At 43.7% G+C, this 26,123-nt stretch overlaps 1 protein-coding gene across 3 annotated transcripts in view; it reads left to right on the top strand.

The window, feature by feature from the left end:
- Nucleotides 1-26,123, top strand: part of clmna (calmin a) — a 58,266-nt gene that overhangs the window by 24,208 nt on the left and 7,935 nt on the right. For all 3 annotated transcript variants that reach the window (XM_061968994.1, XM_061968995.1, XM_061968996.1), the window contains 7 exons: nucleotides 4,151-4,246; nucleotides 4,344-4,427; nucleotides 4,520-4,612; nucleotides 8,460-8,650; nucleotides 8,728-8,921; nucleotides 21,130-21,212; nucleotides 21,316-23,358. In XM_061968994.1, coding sequence (XP_061824978.1) covers nucleotides 4,151-4,246; nucleotides 4,344-4,427; nucleotides 4,520-4,612; nucleotides 8,460-8,650; nucleotides 8,728-8,921; nucleotides 21,130-21,212; nucleotides 21,316-23,358 — 2,784 coding nt within the window. The remainder of the gene's footprint in view (nucleotides 1-4,150; nucleotides 4,247-4,343; nucleotides 4,428-4,519; nucleotides 4,613-8,459; nucleotides 8,651-8,727; nucleotides 8,922-21,129; nucleotides 21,213-21,315; nucleotides 23,359-26,123) is intronic.

Consider the following 26,123-nt stretch of genomic DNA (forward strand, 5'->3'; position numbering starts at 1 on the left):
AGCAAACAAGCGTTTTTTTCGTGTGTTTCTCACCATCTTTGGTCTAAGTTGAATGTCAAAGTTGACCAACTTCTCGGTTTATGGCCACAACCTTCTGCTATCCAGGTGAGAGGCATGATTTATAATCTAAAATTAACTTTCACCAGCTGAAAAGGAAAATTGAATTGAATTTGAGAGCACCCAGCATGGACGAATAGAACAGACAAGTCATTGCTTTGTCTGCTCGTGGAAAACAAACATCCTAATCTACGATTTGACTCCCTCGAATGGCCTTGGCGCTGTGAAAACAGGACCAGGCTGTTCTGAAAAACACCCCCGAGGACACCTCAATGATGGACGCTTTTGACCTCCCTCCCTCCTCGACAACACCTGGAGTCGAACTTTTGCAGATCGGCCTCAGTCTAAAAAAACATTATATCATCACACCCAAGACAATTGTGCACATACGCACCCCCCCGCCCCCCCACCCCACACCTTCACCACCGCTTGTTTTCCCCTCGGGGTGATGGTCGGATGGCAGCGCTTCATAGCAGCAGTCGACCTCCAGGGCCCCAACTCCCCGCCCCTCTGTTGCGAGTTTATCGTGATTAAATGTAACATGTTTATGTGTGCATTGCATGGAGGTTTTTTCCCACCCCAAACTAGGCCCCCTTAGGAGCCCAGTCTAGATTGTATTTTTTTTACTCATCTTTTTTCCCCAGCGTTTTACATTTTTCCCATCTTTTACGGGGCGCCTTATGGTGACCCATCAGCGTTCCTGTTCTGTAACCCTGTACACTGTTTGTTTGTCTAATCTTGAACAGGTTTGTGCTGAAAACAAAGTTTCGTTGTACTTGTGCAATGACAATAAAGACCTATCTCAGAGACGATGCAGTATTTCACCGGCTCAATATGTCAACATGGCAGCATAAGCTAGCTAGCGCTTATAATAACAGTATCGCTAATACTTCAGTATTTAGGTAACGAGATGTAAATGCACTATTGTTGGCATTTTGTGGATGCTTTTTAGAGGGCTTTATGGGCAGAATAGTGTACTCCCATTAGCTGCATTGTTAGTCACCTCATACTTGCTGTGTTTTCCGAATTAGAATGCATAACAAAAATAAACATATGTGTTCTTGACTAACATAGGAATTGTCAATGAGAAGCAAATTTAAAAACGAAAGTGCAGTTCCCCTTTAAGGCTTGGATGTTTCATGCCAACACACAAGGCATGTTTTTATTTCTACCTAGCCCAAGGGTCGGCAACCCGTGGCTCCGGAGCCGCATGCGGCTCTTTGATCACTCTGATGCGGCTCAGCTGCATACTTGCCGACCCTCCGAGGAGACTTCCGGATTTCTTTCCCGGGAGACTTCCGGATTTCAGTGCCTCTCGCAGAAAACTCCCGGGATTAAAATCCTCCGATTTTCACCCTTAAAATAACAATTAGGATGTGCCATGATGGTACAGCATTTAGCGCCCTCAACAATCTGTATAAGCAGCGTGCCAGCTCAGCCTTTTGTTAAATGCATCTTCAGCTTGCACACATAAGTGACAGCAAGCATACTTGGTGAACAACCACACAGGTTACACTGACGGTGGCCATATAAAACAACTTTAACACTTTTACTAATAATGCGCCACACTTTGAACCAAAACCAAACAAGAATGACAAACACATTTCGGGAGAACATCTGCACCTTAACACAACAGAACAAATATCCAGAATCCCATGCAGCCCTGACTCTTCCGGGCTACATTATACAACCCCCCCCCCCCCAATCAAATCCCCGCCCCCACCCCAACCCTGCTCCCCCACACATCAACCCCCGCCACACCCTCCGTGCGTCGGTTGAGGTGGGTGGGGTTTGGTAGCGGGGGTGTATAACGTGGCCCGGAAGAGTTAGGGCTGCATGGGATTCTGGGTATTTGTTCTGTTGTGTTACGGTGCAGATGTTCTCCCGAAATGTGTTTGTCATTCTTGTTTGGTGTGGGTTCACAGAGTGGCGCATTATTAGTAAGAGTGTTAAAGTTTTTTATACCGCCACCGTCAGTGTAACCTGTGTGGTTGTTGACCAAGTATGCCTTGCTGTCACTTACGTGAGCAAGCAGAAGTCAAATACATCGTGTGGCCGGGCCGGCACGCTGGTTGTAGTGGGCGCTAAATGCTGTACTGATACGGCCCGTTCGAGAGAAAAGTTGCCCTGAAATTCGTAGTCTGCCGGAAAAATCGGGAGGGATGACAAGCATGACGCTGTCAACCGACATTCATAAAAAACTTGCGGGCCGCACTAACATTCACTTTTCATAATAAGGTGTGGGCTGCGTGTCTGTGACCCTTGGTTTATACATAGAACAAAGCAAAAAAAAAAAAACTTTGTATGCAGTGTTATTTCATTTTAAATTTCAAAAGATTTTTGTGGCTCCCATTGTTTTCTTTAATTTGTGAAACTGGTCAAAGTGGCTCTTTGACTGGTAAAGGTTGCCGACCCCTGACCTAGCCCATGGGGTGTCCTACCTTCTGAAAAATGACGTTCCTGGCACCTTGCCACGCTGACCTTGCATTGCGGTCCAATGACTGAGTGAACATCCAAAGGTTTGTAGGACTTCAATTCGTGGTTCGTGTTAGGATGATGATTGACAATTGCATCCACTCACCTCGCCGCCCTGCCCCAGTCACCAGACCAAGCTGCCAGTAAACACAAGCAGAGACAAGAAACGCTAGACAGAGCACAGGAAGTGATAAAAATAAGAGGCTGTACAGACGCAAGCCATGACACGACCTTTTCTTTGTGGACCTATTAGATTTTTATTTCATTATCCCTGCTTTACACCAACTGATGGGTGTCTGGTTGAATGCAACGTGGGGGTCAGTGGCCATCCATCCATTTTCTACCGCTTGTCCCTTTCTGGGTCGCGGGGGTGCTGGAGCCTATCCCAGCTGCACTTGGGCGGATGGCGGGGTACACCCTGGACAAGTCGCCACCTCACCATATATCATACTTGCCAACCCTCCCGATTTTCCCGGGAGACTCCCGAATTTCAGTGCCCCTTCCGAAAATCTCCCGGGGCAACCATTCTCCCGAATTTCTCCCGATTTCCACCCGGACAACAATATTGGGGGCGTGCCTTAAAGGCACTGCCTTTAGCGTCCTCTCTCACCTGAAAAGGAGACTATTATATATGTCTCCGTTATCCATAGGTTTATCTATAACCCATAAAGTAGGCAAGCACGGAGCTATTTCTCAGCCTGTGTTTATTCCAGCCGGCAGGTTAATACACTGACACACAACATCCGGATTCCCATCATGCATTGCTTCAAAACTACGGCAAGTAGTAATGTCCAAAAACATAACAGAGACGAAGCAGAAGAACGAAGAAGAGACGTGGCGACGACGAGTAAGAAGAAGAAGTACGCTTGCATGTTCCAAAATGATTGGAAAAAATAATTTCAGTTAATCCCGGACAGCTCGAAGGGGAAGGGGTATGCTGCCTGCACATTTTGTAGATCACACTTTTATGTGTGTGTATATGTGTAAATAAATGAACACTGAAATTCAAGTATTTATTTTATATACAGTATATATATATACATATATATATATATATATATATATATATATATATGTGTATGTGTGTGTGTGTGTGTATATATATATATATATATATATATATATATATATATATATATATATATATATATATATATATATATAGCTAGAATTCACTGAAAGTCAAGTATTTATTTGATTTATATATATATATATATATATATATATATATATATACCGTATTTTTTGGACTATAAGTCGCAGTTTTTTTCATAGTTTGGCCGGGCTCCAATGCGACTTATATATGTTTTTTTCCTTCTTTATTATACATTTTCGGCAGGTGCGACTTATACTCCGGTGCGACTTATACTCCGAAAAATACCGTGTATATATATATATATATATATATATGTATATATATATATATATATATATATATATAAGAAATACTTGAATTTCAGTGAATTCTAGCTATAAATATACTCCCCCCCCCTCCCCATCTCCCGAATTTGGAGGTCTCAAGGTTGGCAAGTATGCCATATATTTGTAGTTAGTTAATACAAAATATCCTATTGTTTTTTTCTTTCAATAGAAAAGTAATCTTATGTTACCTCCTCAGTGTGACCAACCCATTGAAGTCCAAGACCTTTTCCAAGAGATCCAAGATGGATGGATTCTCATGGCTCTCCTGGAAGAACTCTCTGGCTGCAAGCTGGTCAGACTCGCACTCTTTTACCCGTTAATGTAACCGCATAAATACATGCTATTACCGTGCAATAATTGCTGTGGATGTTTGTCGAATCATTGTCCAGCTTCATGGCTTCAAGAAGTCCTCTCACCGTATCTTCAGACTCAACAACATTGCCAAAGTCTTGGCCTTCCTCGAAGAGAGAAATGTGAGTGACACACAATAGCCGTGTTATCCAAATGTTAGTAATATACAGTAATTAAAATACAGTATATTCTGTGCATGTGTCCTGCTCAACAGGTAAAGCTTGTCAGTATCGACGCTGCTGATGTTGCTGATGGAAACTCCTCCATTATACTGGGACTCATTTGGAACATCATTCTCTTTTTCCAGGTTTACGCACTTTTTGATACTTCGTGATTAATTTAGGTCAAGCATGAAAAAAAACTTCTCTTTCAGTTTGTGCATTGTCAATTCACAAAAGGTAAGGAAAATATTAAAGCTGCGAGCAGCGTTGAACGGGCCCCCGCCCTCCTTGCACCGCGGGGTTAACGCGAGTCAGTGGGCATGCATGACGCATGCGGTACCACCAAAAATTTCAGAAAAATCGGAGCATCTGTAAGGATTTTATAACTGTTGTCATTTGTGATGCGGTTACGTCCCACCCAATACTCCGACCCACCATCAAAAATTTCAGGAAGATTGGACCATTTGGAAATAAGTTATGACAGTTATAATTTTTCACCACAAGGGGGCGATAATGAAACAGCAATAGACATAGAGTGGTGTCCCACCCAACACGCCGACCCACATACTTGCCAACCCTCCCAGAATTTCCGGGAGACTCCCAAAATTCAGCACCTCTCCCGAAAACCTCTCGGGACAAATTTTCTCCCGAAATTCAGGCGGAGCTGGAGGCCACGCCCCCCCAGCTCCACGCAGACCTGAGTGACGTGTCGACAGCCTGTTTTCACGTCCACTTTCCAACAATATAAACAGCGTGCCTGCCCAATGACGTTATAACTGTAGAATGATCGAGTGCGAGTTCTTGGTTTCTTATGTGGGTTTATTGTTAGGCAGTTTCATTAACGTCCTCCCAGCGCGGTAACAACACACAACAACAGCAGTCACGTTTTCGTCTGCCGTAAAGCAGTTCGTCTGCTGTAAACAGCAATGTTGTGACACTCTTAAACAGGACAATACTGCCATCTACTGTACATGCATATGTGACAATAACATCTAGGGCTTTTAGGGAGTGCAGTGCACAACTGCGCACACAACAAGGAGACGAAGCAGAATGCATCATCAGAGAGGTGTTCAGCATGGTCAGAAAAATAGTGACAGCGAATAGAACAAGGATGGGCAATTCAACCCTTAACTCAACAATGAGTAGATGAGTGTTATGTGTGTGTATATGTGTAAATAAATGAACACTGAAATTCAAGTATTTATTATATATATATATATATATATATATATATATATATATATATATATATATATATATATATATATATATATATAGCTAGAATTCACTGAAAGTCAAGTATTTCATATATATATATATATATATATATATATATATATATATATATATATATATATATATATATATATGAAATACCTGACTTGGTGAATTAGCTGTAAATATACTCCTCCCCTCTTAACCACGCCCCCCACCCCCCCCACTTCCCGAAATCGGAGGTCTCAAGGTTGGCAAGTTTGCCGACCCACCATCAAAAATGTCAGGAATATCGGCTCTTGTGTAAGGAAGTTATTACTGTTATAGTGTTTCACCACAGTTGGGCAACGAAAGCGTCACAGTAATCATGCAGTTGTGTCCCACCCAACACCCTGACCCACCATCAAAAATTTCAATAATTTTGGCGCATTTGGAAGAAATAGTAAATGGGTTATACTTGTATAGCGCTTTTCTACCTTTTTAAGGAACTCAAAGCGCTTTGACACTATTTCCACATTCACCCATTCACACACACATTCACACACTGATGGCGGGAGCTGCCATGCAAGGCGCTAACCAGCACCCATCAGGAGCAAGGGTGAAGTGTCTTGCTCAAGGACACAACGGACGTGACGAGGATGGTAGAAGGTGGGGATTGAACCAGGAACCCTCAGGTTGCGGGTCCCCCTTAGCTATGACAGTTATAGTATTCCATCAAAAGGTTTTTTTTTTTATATAAATGGCTGTAATGATAATGTCAATGAGGGATTTCTAATCACTGCTATGTTGGAATTGTTATTAATATTGATACTGTTGTTGATAATATTCATTTTTGTTTAACTACTTTTGGATTGTTTTGGGTCATGTTTGTGTGTCCTCTCAATTGCTCCGTTTATTGCTATTCTGAATGTTGCTGGGTCGGGTTTAGTTTTGGAATTTGAATTGCATTATTATGGTATTGTTGTGTATTGTCTTGTTGGATTGATTAATTTAAAAAAAAGTAAAAAAAAAAAAAAAAGGGGGCTAGCAAGACACCGCAGTAGTCATGTAGTTGAGTCCCACCCAACACCCTAACACACCATCAAAAATTTCAGGAAGATCGGAGCATGTGGAAGGACGTTATTACTGTTATAGTTTTTCACTACAAAAAAGTGATTACCCAATTTGTATTTATTAATGTTTACAAATTAAAATGGGAGAAGATAAACATTTAAACAGTGTTTTCCACAGGACTGCAATATACTTACAGCTCTGCGTTGAAGGGAGCAATGATATAACCGTCGACTATGCATAATTAGCATGGGCGCATTTGCAAAAAGTGAGTAAATAAAAACGTGAAAAGTCAAACAAATGTGTTTAGAACTTCAAAAAACTTTTTTTTTCTGTCGATTAGAGGTCTTTTCATTAATGGTAATAGGTTTAATTTGTATTGCACATAACATTTGAACAACAAATCTCAACGTGTTTACTCTGCAAATTTCGCAACAAAGTCGCTTAGTTGGCATTACTAATAAATCTTATTCTCTGGAAGACCAGGTGAGTTATGTGTTTATGAACAAGGGTGAACATGTAGCGCCAAATCTATAATAAATGAGAAGAATAGATGGGTACCGACTTCGTTGCTTTTTTTGGCACTGACCGAATCCCGCTAGTCCCACCAAGCACCGATTCATGACAAATCCAACGGTGCCGTGTTACAGTGCCTGGGTTGCGTTGTTATAATAAAATAAGATATAACAACTGGACAGCAGTTGTCAGTATCAGCTAATTTTTAAAGGTTGCGATATAAAAACAATTATTTTATCATCAAAAACAAATTTTTAATACACACTGAAGTACCGAAAATTGGTACCATTGAGTATCTATCGATTCCCAAATCCTGGAATTTGGTACTTTACCAGTTCAAATGTGAAAGGTACCCATCCCTAATGGGAAGCTCCAATTTTTGCATTGATTTGATTGTTTTCCCAGCTCTCCCGTTACTCTTTTGAGGCATGGTTTGGTTTAGTTTAGTTTATTTCAACCATGTGACAGTTACAATATGATATCGAAAATCTCTGGGTTAGGGTTTGATGCGTCTGCTTACTTTTGTGGGTGTCATGATCTGTGGTCTGGATCATGTTTTTGTTATTTTCTGTTAGTTTTAAGACTCCATAGTTCCTGTTTTTGTGCACCCTTGTTTGTTTTAGTTTCCATGACGACTTAAGATTTTCACCTGCCTCTCGCGTTCGGGACACACCTGTTTCTAATCAAGAGACCAGTATTTAAGCCCGTCTTTGCCTGTCAGTCGGCCTGGCGTCATTGCTTGTGTCATGCGATTGTTTGCTTCATGCCTTACCAAGTAAGTTTTGTTTGTTCATGCCACAGTTAGCGAGTTTTTGCCCTGTCCATAGTTTATGCAAAGTGTTAGCTTTTGTTTCCTGCGCTAAATTGTGCCTTCGCCTTGTGCGCCTTTTTGTTTGTACCTATTTGAAGTCAAGATTAAATCATGTTCCTACCTTCACGCCTTGTCCGGAAAAGTCCGTTTGCATCCCGGGAGAACAAACCTCGCAATAAGTTGCGACCCCCCCCCCCCCCGTTATGACAGTGTGTACCTCTTTTAAATTTAACCTTAAAAACTGTTCATCTCATTTTGTTTGCTTTCAGTCGTTTTATTTTTACAGGTTTTTATAGACATCTAGCTTAATAAAATGACACAAAACTCTCAAATACACTACCAACTACTAACCTACTCAGTGGCGCCGTCCATTTCAAGTCCCTTTTTCTCCTTCCTGTCAGATAAAGGAGTTGACTGGCAACATAAGGAGTCAGTTTCCGTCCACATCCAGCCTGTCATCCATACCTACCAGCTCTGACCCAGCTCACCGCAGCATTCCACCGACCGAGACACCGATGGTGCCCGCCAGCACAAGAGAAGATAGCAAGGCCATTAAAAAGCTGTTGCAGTGGGTGCAGAAGCGAACGCGCAGGTGATAGTGGGCTTCCATTTACACCAAACTTTTGATGGGTTTGATCGGTTCACCCAGTCTGAATGTTTGTTGCCTAGGTACGGTGTGGCGGTTCAGGACTTTGGCAAGAGCTGGACAAACGGTCTTGCTTTTCTTGCTGTCATCAAGTCTATTGACTCCAGCCTGGTAGACATGAGGAAGGCCTTGCTGAGGAATGCGAAAGAAAACCTTGAAGATGCGTTCAGGATCGCTCACTACAGCTTGGGTATCCCGCGCCTTCTTGAGCCTGAAGGTAATGTACAAAAAAATAACAATGTGATTTGTAAATCTTGTTATCCAGGGGGTCATTAAAAAGCATTAGCACTGATTTGCTCAGCCTCATGAAGCGTGACTATAACAGATTAAATGTGTTATTTCATGTGTAGTGGGCTCCTGTGCCACCTCCTGGTACCCCAGCACCTCCAAAACCCTCAAATCTAGACTCCAAACATCCCAGAACAAGCTAGTCAGGTTACTTCTAGACCTCCACCCCAGATCACACCTCATTCCTACCCATTTCTTCAAAGTGGGCTGGCTCAGGGTGGAAGGACAGAGTAAAATCCGCTACACCTCCCTGATACCGAAGTACATGTCAAACTCCTTCCATAACGTAAATGACCGCCATAACCACAACACCAGGGGGAGCTCCACAAACCACGTTACACCCAGATTCCACTCTAACAAAGGTTTTAACTCATTCTCCTTCTATGCCACATCAATATGGAATGCACTCCCAACAGGTATAAAAGAAAGGGCATCTCTATCCTCCTTCAAAACCGCACTAAAAGAACACCTCCAGTCAACTTCAACCCTATCCTAACACCCTCCTCGGATTGTAAATAATCAAATGTATATACTTCTTCTTATGCTTTCTGAACTCACTATGTTCTCTGCTCGCTGTACATCTCCTACCAAGTCAGACCTACACTGTTACAATGTCCATTTCTCAGATGATGCAATTGTTGATGACTGAAGTGCTGATATCAACCAAACCTAACCTCCCCCGCCACACCCCACACCCCGGATTGTAAATAATGTAAATAATTAAATGTATATACTCTAAAGATTAACTTGTGTGATGACTGTATTATGATGATAGTATATATTTGTACCATGAATTGATTTAAGTGGACCCCGACTTAAACAAGTTGAAAAACGTATTCGGGTGTTACCATTTAGTGGTCAATTGTACTGTACTCTGCAATCTACTAATACAAGTTTCAATCAATCAATCTCTCTTAATGTTAAAGACGTATTTAAAAGATCATAGATAGTTTTTTTAAGCCCCAGCTATGAAAATATTCAATTTATTATCAATGATTCCTATTGTGCGGAAATTATTTTATTGCAGCCATGTCCATGTTCAATTAGCGGCAATAAACGAGGGACGGCCATATAAGATCATAATGATCCCACACTGCGGAATTTTCCCTTTTTCTTCATTCTATTGACATCTATGATGGCGATGAATACTGATACCAAACAAGGAACGCAATTTCTCCGACTTCTTTTAGTACCGGTACAAGCTGTCACTCTTGTGCAGAAAGAAGTGCTACTCATGACATTGACTGGCTGAAGATAACTTATTTATTGATTATTTCTTCAAAGGACATGAAATCATTTTGCGGGTTATAAAGACGTTTAATTTTCCACATAAACTTCATTGCCGACAATTTCAACTGCATCACATCAGTTTTATTTGGGCCATGACTTCATTTTGTGTGTCCTCAACAGCACACGTTAGGACTTCACCAAAAATGGTATCAGGAACACGATTTGCTGACTGGATAGTTCCAACAAAAATGAGTCCTTGACATTAGATCCAGCAATAAAGAGATATCTTTAGCAAAAGCACGACGATGCATTCTCAAAAACCTACGCCCAAACAAACTCAGATGTGAAAATGCTATTTGTGGGGAATGTTGGATGAGTTTCAAATTCCGAAGAGAACGTGACTGAGCCTGAATGCTGGCTAACTTTGTCTCTCTTACTTAAAGAAATATGCAACTCTTCACTCTTTCGCTTTGATTTATTGTGCTAGTCTGAACCTGGCTGATATGTTGACTGTGGCGGTCTCTTGTGGTCATAAATGGTAATACAGCAGAGACAGTGTTGCTTTTGACTTAGTACTAGGGCAGTGGTTCTTAACCTGGGTTCGATCGAACCCTGGGGGTTCTGTGAGTCGGCCTCAGGGTTTCGGCGGAGGTCAAGACACACCCGACTCATCGTGTAAATACAAACTTCTCCCTATTGGCGTATTACGGATTTGGCAACAGCTTAATGGTTTGCAGGTGTGTAATTTGTTGTGAGTTTATGCACTGTGTTGGTTTTGTTGTTTGAACAAGGTGATGTTCATGCACGGTTCATGTTATGCACCAGTAAAACAACATGGTAACACTTTAGTATGGGGAACATATTCACCATTAATTAGTTGCTTATTAACATGCAAATTAGTAACATATTGGCTCTTAACTAGTCATTATTAAGTACTTATTAATGCCTTATTCGGCATGGCCTTATTATAACCCATCCATCCATCCATTTTCTACCGCTTATTCCCTTCGGGGTCGCGGGGGGCGCTGGAGCCTATCTCGGCTACAATCGGGCGGAAGGCGGGGTACACAGTGGACAAGTCGCCAACCCATCGCAGGGCCAACTTATTTTAACCCTAACCCTCTAACCCTGACCCTAACCAAATAACTCAAAATTAAGTCTTTATTACTTATAATATGTTCCCCTAGTGTCCAAATAACTCTAAATTAAGTGTTAGAGCCATATACTCTTTCTGTCCGACAAATGCATGACGTCACTAAAGGGGTTGGCTCAAGGCCAAGTGCCAGTCTACTTAGGGAAGGGCTGGGATCTTGCTCAGGTGTTGCTGAGCGGAGCCGCAACAGTTTTTGACTGTGCCAGGCTATGATTTGTTTGCTCCCGTTTATTTTCCGGTTTTGTTACAAAGTGAGTTTGATTTACGTGGCTGTATGATAATAAATATTTTTGTTAAACATGGACACAATTCTGGACATCAATTATTAGCCAGCTGCATACGTCTAAACTAGCTTCAGTTATATTCGGCAACCAGTAGCAGTAATAGTATAGTCCTTTACTGCTACATTAAGTCTTTGATACTTAGGATATGTTCCCCATATTAAAGTGTTACCAAAAACATATAACTTTGTCTTGAATTTGAAAAAAACAACATTTTATTTTCACTCGAAGACTTCTATGGAAATGCAAGAACCGAGACTCAGATTTCCCTCGCCCGGACGCGGGTCACCGGGGCCCCCCTCCGGAGCAAGGCCCGGAGTTGGGGCACGATGGCGAGCGCCTGGTGGCCGGGCCTGTCCCCATGGGGCCCGGCCGGGCACAGCCCGAAGAGGCAACGTGGGTCCCCCCTCCAATGGGCTCACCACCCATAGCAGGGGCCATAGAGGTCGGGTGCAATGTGAGCTGGGCGGTAGCCGAAGGCAGGGCACTTGGCGGTCCGATCCTCGGCTACAGAAGCTAGCTCTTGGGACGTGGAACGTCACCTCGCTGGGGGGAAAGGAGCCTGAGCTAGTGCGCGAGGTAGAGAAGTTCCGGTTGGATATAGTCGGACTCACCTCGACGCACAGCAAGGGCTCTGGAACCAGTTCTCTCGAGAGGGGCTGGACTCTCTTCCACTCTGGCGTTGCCAGCAGTGAGAGGCGACGGGCTGGGGTGGCAATTCTTGTTGCCCCCCGGCTCAGAGCCTGCATGTTGGAGTTCAACCCGGTGGACGAGAGGGTAGCTTCCCTCCGCCTTCGGGTGGGGGGACGGGTCCTGACTGTTGTTTGCGCTTACGCGCCAAACAGCAGCTCAGAGTACCCACCCTTTTTGGATTCACTCGAGGGAGTACTTGAGAGTGCTCCCCCGGGTGATTCCCTCGTTCTACTGGGGGACTTCAACGCTCATATTGGCAACGACAGTGAAACCTGGAGAGGCGTGATTGGGAAGAATGGCCGCCCGGATCTGAACCCAAGTGGTGTTTTGTTATTGGACTTTTGTGCCCGTCACGGATTGTCCATAACGAACACCATGTTCAAGCATAAGGGTGTCCATATGTGCACTTGGCACCAGGACACCCTAGGCCGCAGTTCTATGATCGACTTTGTAGTTGTGTCATCGGATTTGCGGCCTCATGTTTTGGACACTCGGGTGAAGAGAGGGGCGGAGCTTTCTACCGATCACCACCTGGTGGTGAGTTGGCTGCGATGGTGGGGGAGGATGCCGGACAGACCTGGCAGGCCCAAACGCATTGTGAGGGTTTGCTGGGAACGTCTGGCAGAGTCTCCTGTCAGAGAGAGTTTCAATTCCCACCTCCGGAAGAACTTTGAACATGTCACGAGGGAGGTGCTGGACATTGAGTCCGAGTGGACCATGTTCCGCACCTCTATTGTCGAGGCGGCTGATTGGAGCTGTGGCCGCAAGGTAGTTGGTGCCTGTCGTGGCGGTAATCCTAGAACCCGTTGGTGGACACCGGCGGTGAGGGATGCCGTCAAGCTGAAGAAGGAGTCCTATCGGGTTCTTTTGGCTCATGGGACTCCTGAGGCAGCGGACAGGTACCGACAGGCCAAGCGGTGTGCGGCTTCAGCGGTCGCGGAGGCAAAAACTCGGACATGGGAGGAGTTCGGGGAAGCCATGGAAAACGACTTCCGGACGGCTTCGAAGCGATTCTGGACCACCATCCACCGCCTCAGGAAGGGGAAGCAGTGCACTACCAACACCGTGTATGGTGCGGATGGTGTTCTGCTGACCTCGACTGCGGAAGTTGTGGATCGGTGGAGGGAATACTTCGAAGACCTCCTCAATCCCACCAACACGTCTTCCTATGAGGAAGCAGTGCCTGAGGAATCTGTCGTGGGCTCTCCTATTTCTGGGGCTGAGGTTGCTGAGGTAGTTAAAAAGCTCCTCGGTGGCAAGGCCCCGGGGGTGGATGAGATCCGCCCGGAGTTCCTTAAGGCTCTGGATGCTGTAGGGCTGTCTTGGTTGACAAGACTCTGCAGCATCGCGTGGACATCGGGGGCAGTACCTCTGGATTGGCAGACCGGGGTGGTGGTTCCTCTCTTTAAAAAGGGGAACCGGAGGGTGTGTTCTAACTATCGTGGGATCACACTCCTCAGCCTTCCCGGTAAGGTCTATTCAGGTGTACTGGAGAGGAGGCTACGCCGGATAGTTGAACCTCGGATTCAGGAGGAACAGTGTGGTTTTCGTCCTGGTCGTGGAACTGTGGACCAGCTCTATACTCTCGGCAGGGTCCTTGAGGGTGCATGGGAGTTTGCCCAACCAGTCTACATGTGCTTTGTGGACTTGGAGAAGGCATTCGACCGTGTCCCTCGGGAAGTCCTGTGGGGGATGCTCAGAGAGTATGGGGTTTCGGACTGTCTGATTGTGGCGGTCCGCTCCCTGTATGATCAGTGTCAGAGCTTGGTTCGCATTGCCGGCAGTAAGTCGGACACGTTTCCGGTGAGGGTTGGACTCCGCCAAGGCTGCCCTTTGTCACCGATTCTGTTCATAACTTTTATGGACAGAATTTCTAGGCGCAGTCAAGGCGTTGAGGGGATCCGGTTTGGTGGCTGCAGGATTAGGTCTCTGCTTTTTGCAGATGATTTGGTCCTGATGGCTTCATCTGGCCAGGATCTTCAGCTCTCACTGGATCGGTTCACAGCTGAGTGTGAAGCGACTGGGATGAGAATCAGCACCTCCAAGTCCGAGTCCATGGTTCTCGCCCGGAAAAGGGTGGAGTGCCATCTCCGGGTTGGGGAGGAGATCTTGCCCCAAGTGGAGGAGTTCAAGTACCTCGGAGTCTTGTTCACGAGTGAGGGAAGAGTGGATCGTGAGATCGACAGGCGGATCGGTGCGGCGTCTTCAGTAATGCGGACGCTGTATCGATCCGTTGTGGTGAAGAAGGAGCTGAGCCGGAAGGCAAAGCTCTCAATTTACCGGTCGATCTACGTTCCCATCCTCACCTATGGTCATGAGCTTTGGGTTATGACCGAAAGGACAAGATCACGGGTACAAGCGGCCGAAATGAGTTTCCTCCGCCGGGTGGCGGGGCTCTCCCTTAGAGATAGGGTGAGAAGCTCTGTCATCCGGGGGGAGCTCAAAGTAAAGCCGCTGCTCCTCCGCATCGAGAGGAGCCAGATGAGGTGGTTCGGGCATCTGGTCAGGATGCCACCCGAGCGCCTCCCTAAGGAGGTGTTTAGGGCATGTCCGACCGGTAGGAGGCCACGAGGAAGACCCAGGACACGTTGGGAAGACTATGTCTCCCGGCTGGCCTGGGAACGCCTCGGGATCCCCCGGGAGGAGCTGGACGAAGTGGCTGGGGAGAGGGAAGTCTGGGCTTCCCTGCTTAGGCTGCTGCCCCCGCGACCCGACCTCGGATAAGCGGAAGAAGATGGATGGATGGATGGACTAAAGAAGGGTTCGGTGAATGCGCATATGAAACTGGTGGGGTTCGGTACCTCCAACAAGGTTGAGAACCACTGCACTAGGGTTAGGCAGGGGCATCACTAGATTTGAAGGACAGGGGGGGCTTAGCCCCCAGGAGTTTCCTGTGATGCAAGCGAGTGATTTTTGTACTTTTGCACTTGCAATATCTTGTCGCTCACAACTTTTTGGCACTGTATTAGAATTACACAACAAACACTGAATACATCTAAATGGTTGAAAGTAGAAGTGTAAGAAAGCTTTAGTCATCTTTAGTAAGCATGAGATGGCCCAGACACATAAGGACAGTGTTGTTGCCTGGAAAAGCTAGCAGGCAACTGAGATCTGAGCCGAGGATGTCGTTGTGGCTTGTGCAGCCCTTTGAGACACTTGTGATTTAGGGCTATATAAATAAACTTTGATTTATTGATTGATTGAACTTGTAAACAGGGAAATGTTGCACAGATGATAGCAGTGTAAACCAATTTGCACAGCACTACAGAGTTGATCTGAAAACAGAGGTGTTTCTGGTGGAAATAAACTTTCTAGCCTGTAAAACAGAAGCTGAATGTCCACCCAAAGATATGTTGTCTGTGCACAACCTCTTTGATTCACAATTTTTGCACTTGCAATATTTCTTTGCTTACAACTTGTTACTGTATTAGATTTACACAGCAAATACTGAAAGGGGAACATTATCACAATTTCAGAAGGGTTAAAACCATTAAAAATCAGTTCCCAGTGGCTTATTTTATTTTTCGAAGTTTTTTTCAAAATTTTACCCATCACGCAATATCCCTAAAAAAAAGCTTCAAAGTGCCTGATTTTAACCATCGTTATAAACACCCGTCCATTTTCCTGTGACGTCACATAGTGAAGCCAACACAAACAAACTTGGCGGAAAGAACAGCAAGCTATAGCGACATTAGCTCGGATTCAGACTCGGATTTCAGCGGCTTAAGCGATTCAACAGATTACGCATGTATTGAAACGGATGGTTATAGTGTGGAGGCAGGTAGCGAAAACGAAATTGAAGAAGAAACTGAAGCTATTGAGCCATATCGGTTTGAACCGTATGCAAGCGAAACCGACGAAAACGACACGACAGCCAGCGACACGGGAGTAAGCGAGGACGAATTCGGCGATTGCCTTCTAACCAACGATTGGTATGTGTTTGTTTGGTATTAAAGGAAACTAACAACTATGAACTAGGTTTTCAGCATATGAAATACATTTGGCAACAACATGCACTTTGAGAGTGCAGACAGCCCAATTTCCATCAATTAATATATTCTGTAGACATACCCTCATCCGCGCTCTTTTCCTGAAAGCTGATCTGTCCAGTTTTGGAGTTGATGTCAGCAGGCCAGGGAGGCTAGGGTCGATAGGGGGTTTAGCTCGCTCGTCTGCGGGAACAAACTGCCGCCATTGCTTGCCGTGCTACCGAGGTCCTTTGTCCCTGAATTGCTCACACACTCCGGCAGATTCAATGGGGGTCTGGCGGCAGATTTCTTTGACTTTATCGTTGGAAATGCATCTGCTTTGAGTGTCGCAGGATATCCACACATTCTTGCCATTTCTGTCGTAGCATAGCTTTCGTCGGTAAAGTGTGCGGAACAAACGTCCAATTTCTTGCCACTTTCGCATCTTTGGGCCACTGGTGCAACTTGAATCCGTCCGTCCCTGTTCGTGTTGTTACACCCTCCGACAACACACCGACGAGGCATGATGTCTCCAAGGTACGGAAAACTGTCGAAAAAACGGAAAATAGCAGAGCTGATTTGACTCGGTGTTTGAGAAAATGGCGGATTGCTTCCCGATGTGACGCCACGTTGTGACGTCATCGCTCCGAGAGCGAATATTAGAAAGGCGTTTAATTCGCCAAAATTCACCCATTTAGAGTTCGGAAATCGGTTAAAAAAATATATGGTCTTTTTTCTGCAACATCAAGGTATATATTGACGCTTACATAGGTCTGGTGATAATGTTCCCCTTGAAGACACTGAAATGATTGGAAAGCAATATTGTCAGTCTCCTGTTATTACTCTAATGGTAATTCAAAGCATTTAGACCACAGGTGTCAAATTCAAGGCCCACAGGCCACACCTTGCCAGTAGGGATGGTTGATTAGGACTATCACAATAACCTGCCATTTACTGTATAGTGGAAGCAATAAAATTAAAGATAAAAAAACACCAATAAAACTCCACCTTTTTTGCCGATGAGGCTGTCAGTTCATCCAGTCTTCAGAGCCCCAGAAACTCTACTATAAAATAACAATAAGGCATTAAACTACATCAGTAGCACACCTATACTGCAAAGCTGTAGTAGCGGGATTTGCTTATTATATGGTACGAAAGTTATTTTTCTGTCAGCCGTATTATAGACATTATTATTATTGTGAGTTTTATATTACAAATCTATCTGAGCCGAGGATGTCATTGTGGCTTGTGCAGCCCTTTGAGACACTTGTGGTTAAGGGCTATATAAATAAACTTTGATTGATTGATTGAGATAGTGTTATGATGCAACTTCAGTGTGAACTCTCCCACGCTCCGTCCGGCTGCATAATGGTGAATAATGATAATGCTTATCATGAGTGTCATCATTATTCACCGATACAGACGGATGCAAAATAAATTGTTTATAAATTAGCAAAAACGGGCGAAAATAATGTTTTAGGAACTCACGTCAATCAATGTTCCACCACTCATCACCAACACGCTATTCAGAGCAGACATTGAGGAAAATGTCCCCAATACTGCGGGAGACATCTTCTTTCAGAATCTTCTCCACAGTTCAGAAAATGTTGACTTTGATTGCACAGAATCCTTTAAATAGCCACAAATGCGCCAGTAATGAGACGACTAGAATTGAAGCATGTCTACTTCCGGGCTTACTTCCGTAAACACTGCAGGACGTGCAACGTCATGACGACATGTCTGTATTTTGGTCAGTTTGCATTCACATTTGATGCTGGACACATTTTTTTTGTAATGTGAACTACATAAAAAGATCAGATTTCACACAAAAAAATCTGAATTGGACTTCCTACCCAGCAGTGTTGTGAACGAAGTAAACGTAGCCTTAATGCTGCTACCGTTTAGCTCGTCCTTGCAAAGGTAACAGTTAAAACGCGGACTGGATTTCAGTATAGTAATGCGAGCATTACTGATGGAACGGATTGGATTGGATAATAAGCACTGACAAAGGGTCTTCAAAATGACTTATAATCATAGTAAATAATTACAGGTTATGTTATTTATTAAATTCATATCCCTGCATATTTATATTGAAATTTTCTGCAAAAACAAAAAAAAATTAATCCCACTAAATTATTTAGAGGTGTTAATAATACATTATTGAAAGCCCCCATAAAATATGCCTAACGACACCAAGGTATTGGCAAGGACCTCACATTACTATACGATACGTTTTATTGTAAACTCCACGTGTTCATTCATAGTTTTGATGCCTTCAGTGACAATCTACAATGTAAATAGTCATGAAAATAAAGAAAACGCATTGAATGAGGTTTGTGCAAACTTTTGGCCTATACTGTATATATAATAATAATAATAATAATAATGCATTACATTTTATGTAGTGTTTTTCTATTATTAGATACTCAAAGCGCTCACAGAGAAGTGAAAACCCATCATTCATTTATACCTGGTGGTGGTAAGCTACATTTGTAGCCACAGCTGCCCTGGGGTAGACTGACGGAAGCGAGGCTGCCAGTTTGCGCCTACGGCCCCTCCAACCACCACCTATCATTCATTCATCATTCATTCACCAGTGTGAGCGGCACAGGGGTGAAGTGTCCTGCCCAAGGACACAACGGCAGCGATTTGGATGTCAAGAGGCGGGGAACGAACCTGCAACCCTCAGGTTTCTGGCACGGCCGCTCTACCCACTACACCATGCCGCATACTTGCCAATCCTCACGGATTTTCCGGGAGACTCCTGAAATTCAGCGCCTCTCCCGAAAACCTCCCGGGACAAATTTTCTCCCGAAATTCAGGCAGACCTGAGTGACGTGTCGACAGCCTGTTTTCACGTCCGCTTTCCCACAATATGAACAGCGCGCCTGCCCAATCACATTATAACTGTAGAATGATCGAGGGCGAGTTCTTGGTTTCTTATGTGGGTTTATTGTTGGGCAGTTTCATTAACGTCCTCCCAGCGCGGCAACAACACACAACAGCAGTCACATTTTCCTCTACCGTAAAGCAGTTCGTCTGCCGTAAACGGCAATGTTGTGACACTCTTAAACAGGACAATACTGCCATCTACTGTACATGCATATGTGACAATAACACCTAGGGCTTTTAGAGAGTGCAGTGCACAACTGCGCACACAACAAGGAGACGAAGCAGAATGCATCATCAGAGAGGGTGTTCAGCATGGTTAGAAAAATAGTGACAGAGAATAGAACAAGGATAGACAATTCAACCCTTAACTCAACAATGAGTAGATGAGTGTTATGTGTGTGTATATGTGTAAATAAATTAACACTGAAATTCAAGTATTTCTCTTATATATATATATATATAAATAAATAAGAGAAATATATATAGATATAGATATATATATATATATATATATATATAATAAAATAAATATATACATATACATATATATAGCTAGAATTCACTGAAAGTCAAGTATTTCTTATATATATATATATATATATATATATATATGAAATACTTGACTTGGTGAATTCTAGCTGTAAATATACTCCTCCCCTCTTGCGTGCAGAAGTCGTCCTTAATTTCCAATCTTACCAAAACATGACTTCAAAAAAGAATTTCATATTGATATCAACACATTAAAAATAAATACTATATTGTTAGAAAAAATATTGCCATACCGGGTTTTTTTCGACCCCAACTTAATAGCATATAATGGAAGGGATAAGACATACAGTAAGTCACTCCAGGAATCTGCAATTCGCACCAATTCAAGCAAATCCCAACTTTGCCGCACATTTTAGCCAATCAGTCGTTTTCTGCAATAGACTTTCTCATATGTTGATTCAATATTATTGGAAACAAAAAAGCTCAAAACAACGCAACTTCTCAAATATTTTCTATTATGCCCCACCTAGTAAGAAGAAAATATTTCGCGCCCACTCTCCACCGTGACATGAAATAGTATAACTTGTCTATAAAATTGTTATAACTATACCTCTGGATAACATTGAAATCTTATTAACATTAAAGGAAACAACACACCAGTCTTTCTTTTTCTCCCACCGTGGTTACAGTGAAGCCAAGTGCTATATACGCTTCATCATATTCTGGTACTGCAAAAAAAATCATGTCCTCCGAGGTCACACGTGCCCCCCCGTCATCGTACCGCGCCTCCCGAGAGGGGCCTGCCCCACTACTTTAGGTCTGCTGTAGTGTAAACAAAAATGTTTTAATGTGGTATATACGTTCTACATCGCTAGCAATAGCGTCTGTTTTTCCTCTTCATCCACCGTGTTTGAAGGTTGCAGAAGGAGTGCATGTAAGAGCATACAGGTTGTTTATACTCAGACAAGGTAAGAGCTTTCGTGGAAGTGGTCATTGTGGTTTCCGACCTCTTAACTGGAATGCTCACAACTCTGCCGTGGCGTCATTCCCAGCTCCAACATTCCGAGGTAAATGGAACATAAGACAATAAGACAGAGGGAAGGGGGACAATTGGGATTCAGCAAAATGGAGACAGAACTACCGTATTTTTCGGAGTATAAGTCGCACCGGAGTATAAGTCGCACCTGCCGAAAATGCATAATAAAGAATGAAAAAAACATGTATAAGTCGCAAACTATGAAAAAAACTGCGACTTATAGTCTGAAAAATACGGTACGTAGTTTTTTACCCAGGTTTTACATGGTCTGACTTTCTTCAATATTAAATGGAAAGCTTGAAGGACTTTTGACAGGCCTGATTCATTGTTTCCAAATTGACACACTATCTTCATGTTAGCAAAAAACTAGTAAATGTTATTTTTGTCTACTCCAGATGTGACCAGCAATGCACCAGATGACCAGTCCATCATGACATACGTGTCACAGTTCCTTGAGCACTTCCCGGGCACAGAGGAGGTACAAATCCATGAATGCACATAAATTACATGTTTCTGCCATCACATTGCAGAGAAACTTTCATCTGATGATGAGTACTGATTCTCGCTTTACCTTTTCTCAGCCAAAACAGCCTTACCCACTCATTGAAAGGAGCACCTCGATGGGCCGACTCAACTTCCGTAACGCCGACCTCCAACATTTCGTGAATAATGCTCACTCTGGCCGAGTGAAGGACAGGTTCTTAATGTTCCAGAAGGACTCTGCACAACCTCCATCCAAAATCTTGCGTTCGTCCATGTCAGAGGACAGAGGGGGCATGTCACCAGCCATTAAACCAGCCATTTCTCGCACTTGGTTTAGTGAAGACTTCTTGGGTGATTCCCCCTTCACAAAAGACAATTTGAGCAGTGTGGAAGAAAATCTGAAAGAACCGACAGAAGACGTCTCAACCAGCTCCGTGGAGAACTCCCAGCTGAATGATACTCACTTTCCCATTGACTCAACATTGCCTGAGTTAGTGACAACTGAATCCGTCATGGGCGATTCAGCTATTAACTCTCCAGATTCCTGGGTGGAGAGCGAGGAATGTGCTGTTCCCGTGAAGAGCCAAAGTGACAGTTTATTGTATGATTGCACAACACCTTGGGATGTTTACCGTGCTATTCCCGTGGAAATTACGAATGTTGATGGAGGTTTTGTCCACATTGCGGAGAAAGTGCTAGATGACCAGTCAATGGCTGAGTCATTTATTGATGAAGGAGTCTTTTCACTCAACTCATTGAGTAGTATGCAAGATGAAATTCTAGGCACCAGAGAGAAAAAGGTGCTGGACAATGACATGGTCAAAGAAAAGAACGAGGTAAATCTTGAGAGCCATAAAGACTTTTCACCGAAACCGTTGAAAGAACTTGAATTGGAAAATATGCGTGAGAAAACAGATTGTCATTATCAAGAAATTGATGCAAATTATTGTCAAAAAGAAGAAATATCCATCAAAGAATCCCCTTTTGAAAAATCATCATCCTTTGGAGGTGATGATCAACCAGAAAGTGATGATTCTAACCAATTTCAAAACTTGTCTAAACCTGAACCCCAATCATCATCCAACCAAGAACCTGCGGAAAAGTACGGTGTTACGCCAACCTGTTCTAGAGAAGACAACTGTTTAGAGCAACCTATGGATCCTTTATTGTTGGTTGATAAAGGACCATTTAATGACCAAACAAATAGACTTCAAGGTGAAAATATTGGTGAAGGACTTCAAATGGAAAATGAATGCCATAAAATGCACAATTCTCAACAAATAGAGGGAAATTATTTTCTTAAAGATGAAGTATCCTTTAAGGAAGACGCTGGCATTGTAAAACTGTCGTCCTCTGGAGACGACGTTTCACTGGAAAGAGATGAACCTCAACCATGTTCTGACCAAGAATTCAAGGAGCAGTATATTGCTCCACTAAGCTCTTACGGAGAGTGTTTGAAGCAAGTGGTGGACACTGAGAAAACCTGCCAAGTTATTGAAGGTGTGTTTGATTGTGAAAACAATCATGAAGAAGTACTTCCGTTCAAAGATGAATGTAAGAACACAGAAAGCTTGTTACAGGACAGAGGAACTGAGGCAGATGGAATTGTACTTGAAGGGACGGAATCGGCCACAGTAACGCAAAACGAAGCCATTGACGGGGGCAGAAGATCCTGCCCAGATCTTCAAACAGACTTGAGCTCTGAGAACCAATATGAAAACTCACAAATAAGTTCAAAGCAATATGCAAGAACTGATACTAGTTTAAGAAGTCAAACACCTGGACACATTGGACAGGACAGGACAACAAAACCGTTAGATGAGCGTCAACCCCGAGCTGAGAAAGCTGCTGTGTGTTGTGAAGCACCTGAGACCTCCAGGAAAACGGAGGAAGAGCTTTGCAGGTGTACACCAACAGAAGACATAGCTTGTGACGTCATTGAGCCGATGGATCTGTTTTACCCGTACAAAGAGGAAAACGTATTTACAGAGCCGCTTGATAACGAAATGCACAGCTGGCCGTCTGTTTTGACTGTATCTGCCCTGGAGCCAGCTCCAGCTTCCAAGATGCCGCCAGAAGGACAACCCGTTTGTCCCATGGATGATAACTTTCTGGTGGATTTGCTACATGACGACAATAAGGTATGTAGTTCTCCCAATCATTAGAAACTTTAGATGTTAGGGTTACAACATTGACTTGTTCATTCTATATCATCGACTCTACCCTCTGTCCTGTTTTCTTTGTATCTACAATTTCCTCTTTTGATGCGATTCATTCAGAGGGCTCTGAGACTCTGTCCCAGGTGGAGGAGTTTAAGTATCTCGGGGTCTTGTTCACAAGTGAGGGAAAGATGGAGAAGGAAATCAGCCGGAGAATCGGAGCAGCTGGGGCAGTATTGCAGTCTCTCTGCCGCACTGTTGTGACGAAACGAGAGCTGAGCCAGAAGGCAAATTCCTACTCTCACCTGTGGTCATGAAGTGTGGGTCATGATCGAAAGAATAAGATCGCGGATACAAGCGGCCGAAATGAGTTTCCTCAGAAGGGTGGCTGGCATCTCCCTTAGAGATAGGGTGAGAAGTTCAGTCACCCGAGAGAGACTCGGAGTAGAGCCGCTGCTCCTTCGCTTGGAAAGGAACCAGCTTAGGTAGTTCGGGCATCTTGTGCGGATGCCTCACGAGCGTCTCCCTAGGGAGGTCCTCGTTGCACGTCCCACTGGGAGGAGACCCCGCGGTAGGCCAAGGACCAGATGGGGGGGATTACATCTCCTCTCTGGCCTGGGAACGCTTCGGGATTCGGGATTGCCAAGAGGAAGTTGCTAATGTTGCTCTGGAGAGGGAAGTCTGGGGGTCTCTGCTGGAGCTATTGTCCCCGCGACCCGATTCCGGATAAGTGGTTGAAGATGGATGTATGGATGGATTCAGAGGGCCTACCTTCGCAAACATCTTCTCTACCTATTTCAGATCAAACTTTACAGTAAAAGTGCTGTAACACATCTCCAGTTCCAATAACACTCCATCTCTCCCAAGTCACTGTAAATGGGCTGTAAATGATACGGATACACCCATAGCATTTGTGACCCGGAATTCATTAGTTCATTAGCAACAAAGGAAACCGATAAGCTAAGTGTCTTGGTTTCTCACCAAGTTGACTTCCCCGAAAACACTGCACCTAGCGCCACCGTGGACAATTGAACAACACACAGTCCTCTCAGATGTGGAACTTTTGCAAGGCTCATGGCGGTGTCTGTAGGGCCAGAGTAGTGACGACAGTACACAGAAGCATAAACCAGCTGGAGCCAAGGATGAAAGAGCAGCATGTTGGTCCAGAGCTGCAGGTTGCAGACCCCTGGTCAAGATAGACTTGCTTTCTTAGTGAACCAATATTTACAGTGGAAATTTAACAGTTAGAAAAAATAGTTATGGATACACTAAGGCTGGGCGAGAAAACGATATTAAAATTTATCGCGATAGACACAAAATTGATATCAATAAAAAAATGCATTCGATAAAACGTTTAGTATTTTTTTTTCTTTGTCGGAACAAACCAAATATTGCAAAGCAAGGTTGGTTGCATGAAGAAAGGCACTCGCTCTGTGGGAACAGAGCAATGTAGGAAGTGATCACTGATCAGTGGGAGTGACACGCTAACAGCTAATCAGGTAACATTGTTGACTATCTGTTTGTTTGCGCCATCTTGTTATCTCGCGGTTTATTCTTTGCATGGAGTGAGAAGAGAAACTAAAAATTAGTGCTGCTGAGAGCGAAGAAATTGTGGATAAAACCGGAAAAGTCACCTCGACAGTATGGCAGATTTGGGTTGTTTTTTTTAAATGGACCATAGTCAGACCTGTCATGATCCGTGGTCCGGGTCATGTTTTTGTATTTTCTGTTAGTTTTGGACTCTTTTAGTTCCTGTTTGGGACACCTCTGAGTTTGGTTTGGTTGCCATGGCTGCGTATTGTTTTCACCTGTGTCTAATCAGAGGCACTATTTAAGCCAGTCAGTCGGCCTGGCGTCATTGTTTGTCTCATGCCTTGCCAAGTAAGTCCTGCTAGTTTCATGCCATACTTCCCTGAGTGTTCTAGGCCATAGTTTATGCTAAGTGTTTGCTTCATGCTCTCGTCACGTCTCTTGTCTTCTAGTCCATGCTAAGTATTTAGCTTTAAGTCCGATCGGCACCTTGTTCCTTAGCCTTGTTTTCCGTTTTTTTGTAGCACTTTCATTTTGAGGAATAAATCATGTTTTTACCTGCACGCCTTGTCCGGAATAGTCCGTCTGCCTTCCTGGGAGAACGACCCCGCAGTAAGCTGCAACCCCACCTTGACAGAATGACGCCAGACCGACTGACTGGCAAAGGCAGGCTTAAATAGTGCCTCTGATTAGACACAGGTGAAAACAATACGCAGCCATGGCAACCAAACCAACCTCAGAGGTGTCACAAACAGGAATTAAAAGAGTCCAAAACTAACAGAAAATACAAAAATATGATCCGGACCACGCATCATGACAAGACCAATGTGGTCTGTAAATTATGCAAGGCAATAGTCCTCACCAAGACCAGTAATACCACACTACATTATCCGCGCTCACCCTTTAGAGCACAGCTGCAACTTCCTGGCACTAAACCTACAGAAAATAGCTTTCTCTGTTTAAATTTTCATATTCAGAACCGTTTTGTTAAATTGTATTCAGCGTTTCTTACGTATTCTTTATTTTTGCACCTTCACTTTAAGAGGTGATTTTAGAATTTTGTTTACATTGAGTGTTTTGCATGGTTGACGTTTCCTTTTCTTTCTGCCTTGATAGCTGGATGGATTATAATCACAGGAAGATTACATTTGAAATATAAATGTTTACTTTTTTTTTCTTTTCTGGTCCTTATTTTTGATGGGTCATAAAAACACCAA

This window comes from Nerophis lumbriciformis, linkage group LG08 (assembly GCF_033978685.3).
Source record: "Nerophis lumbriciformis linkage group LG08, RoL_Nlum_v2.1, whole genome shotgun sequence".
NCBI classification, from domain to species: Eukaryota; Metazoa; Chordata; class Actinopteri; order Syngnathiformes; family Syngnathidae; genus Nerophis; species Nerophis lumbriciformis.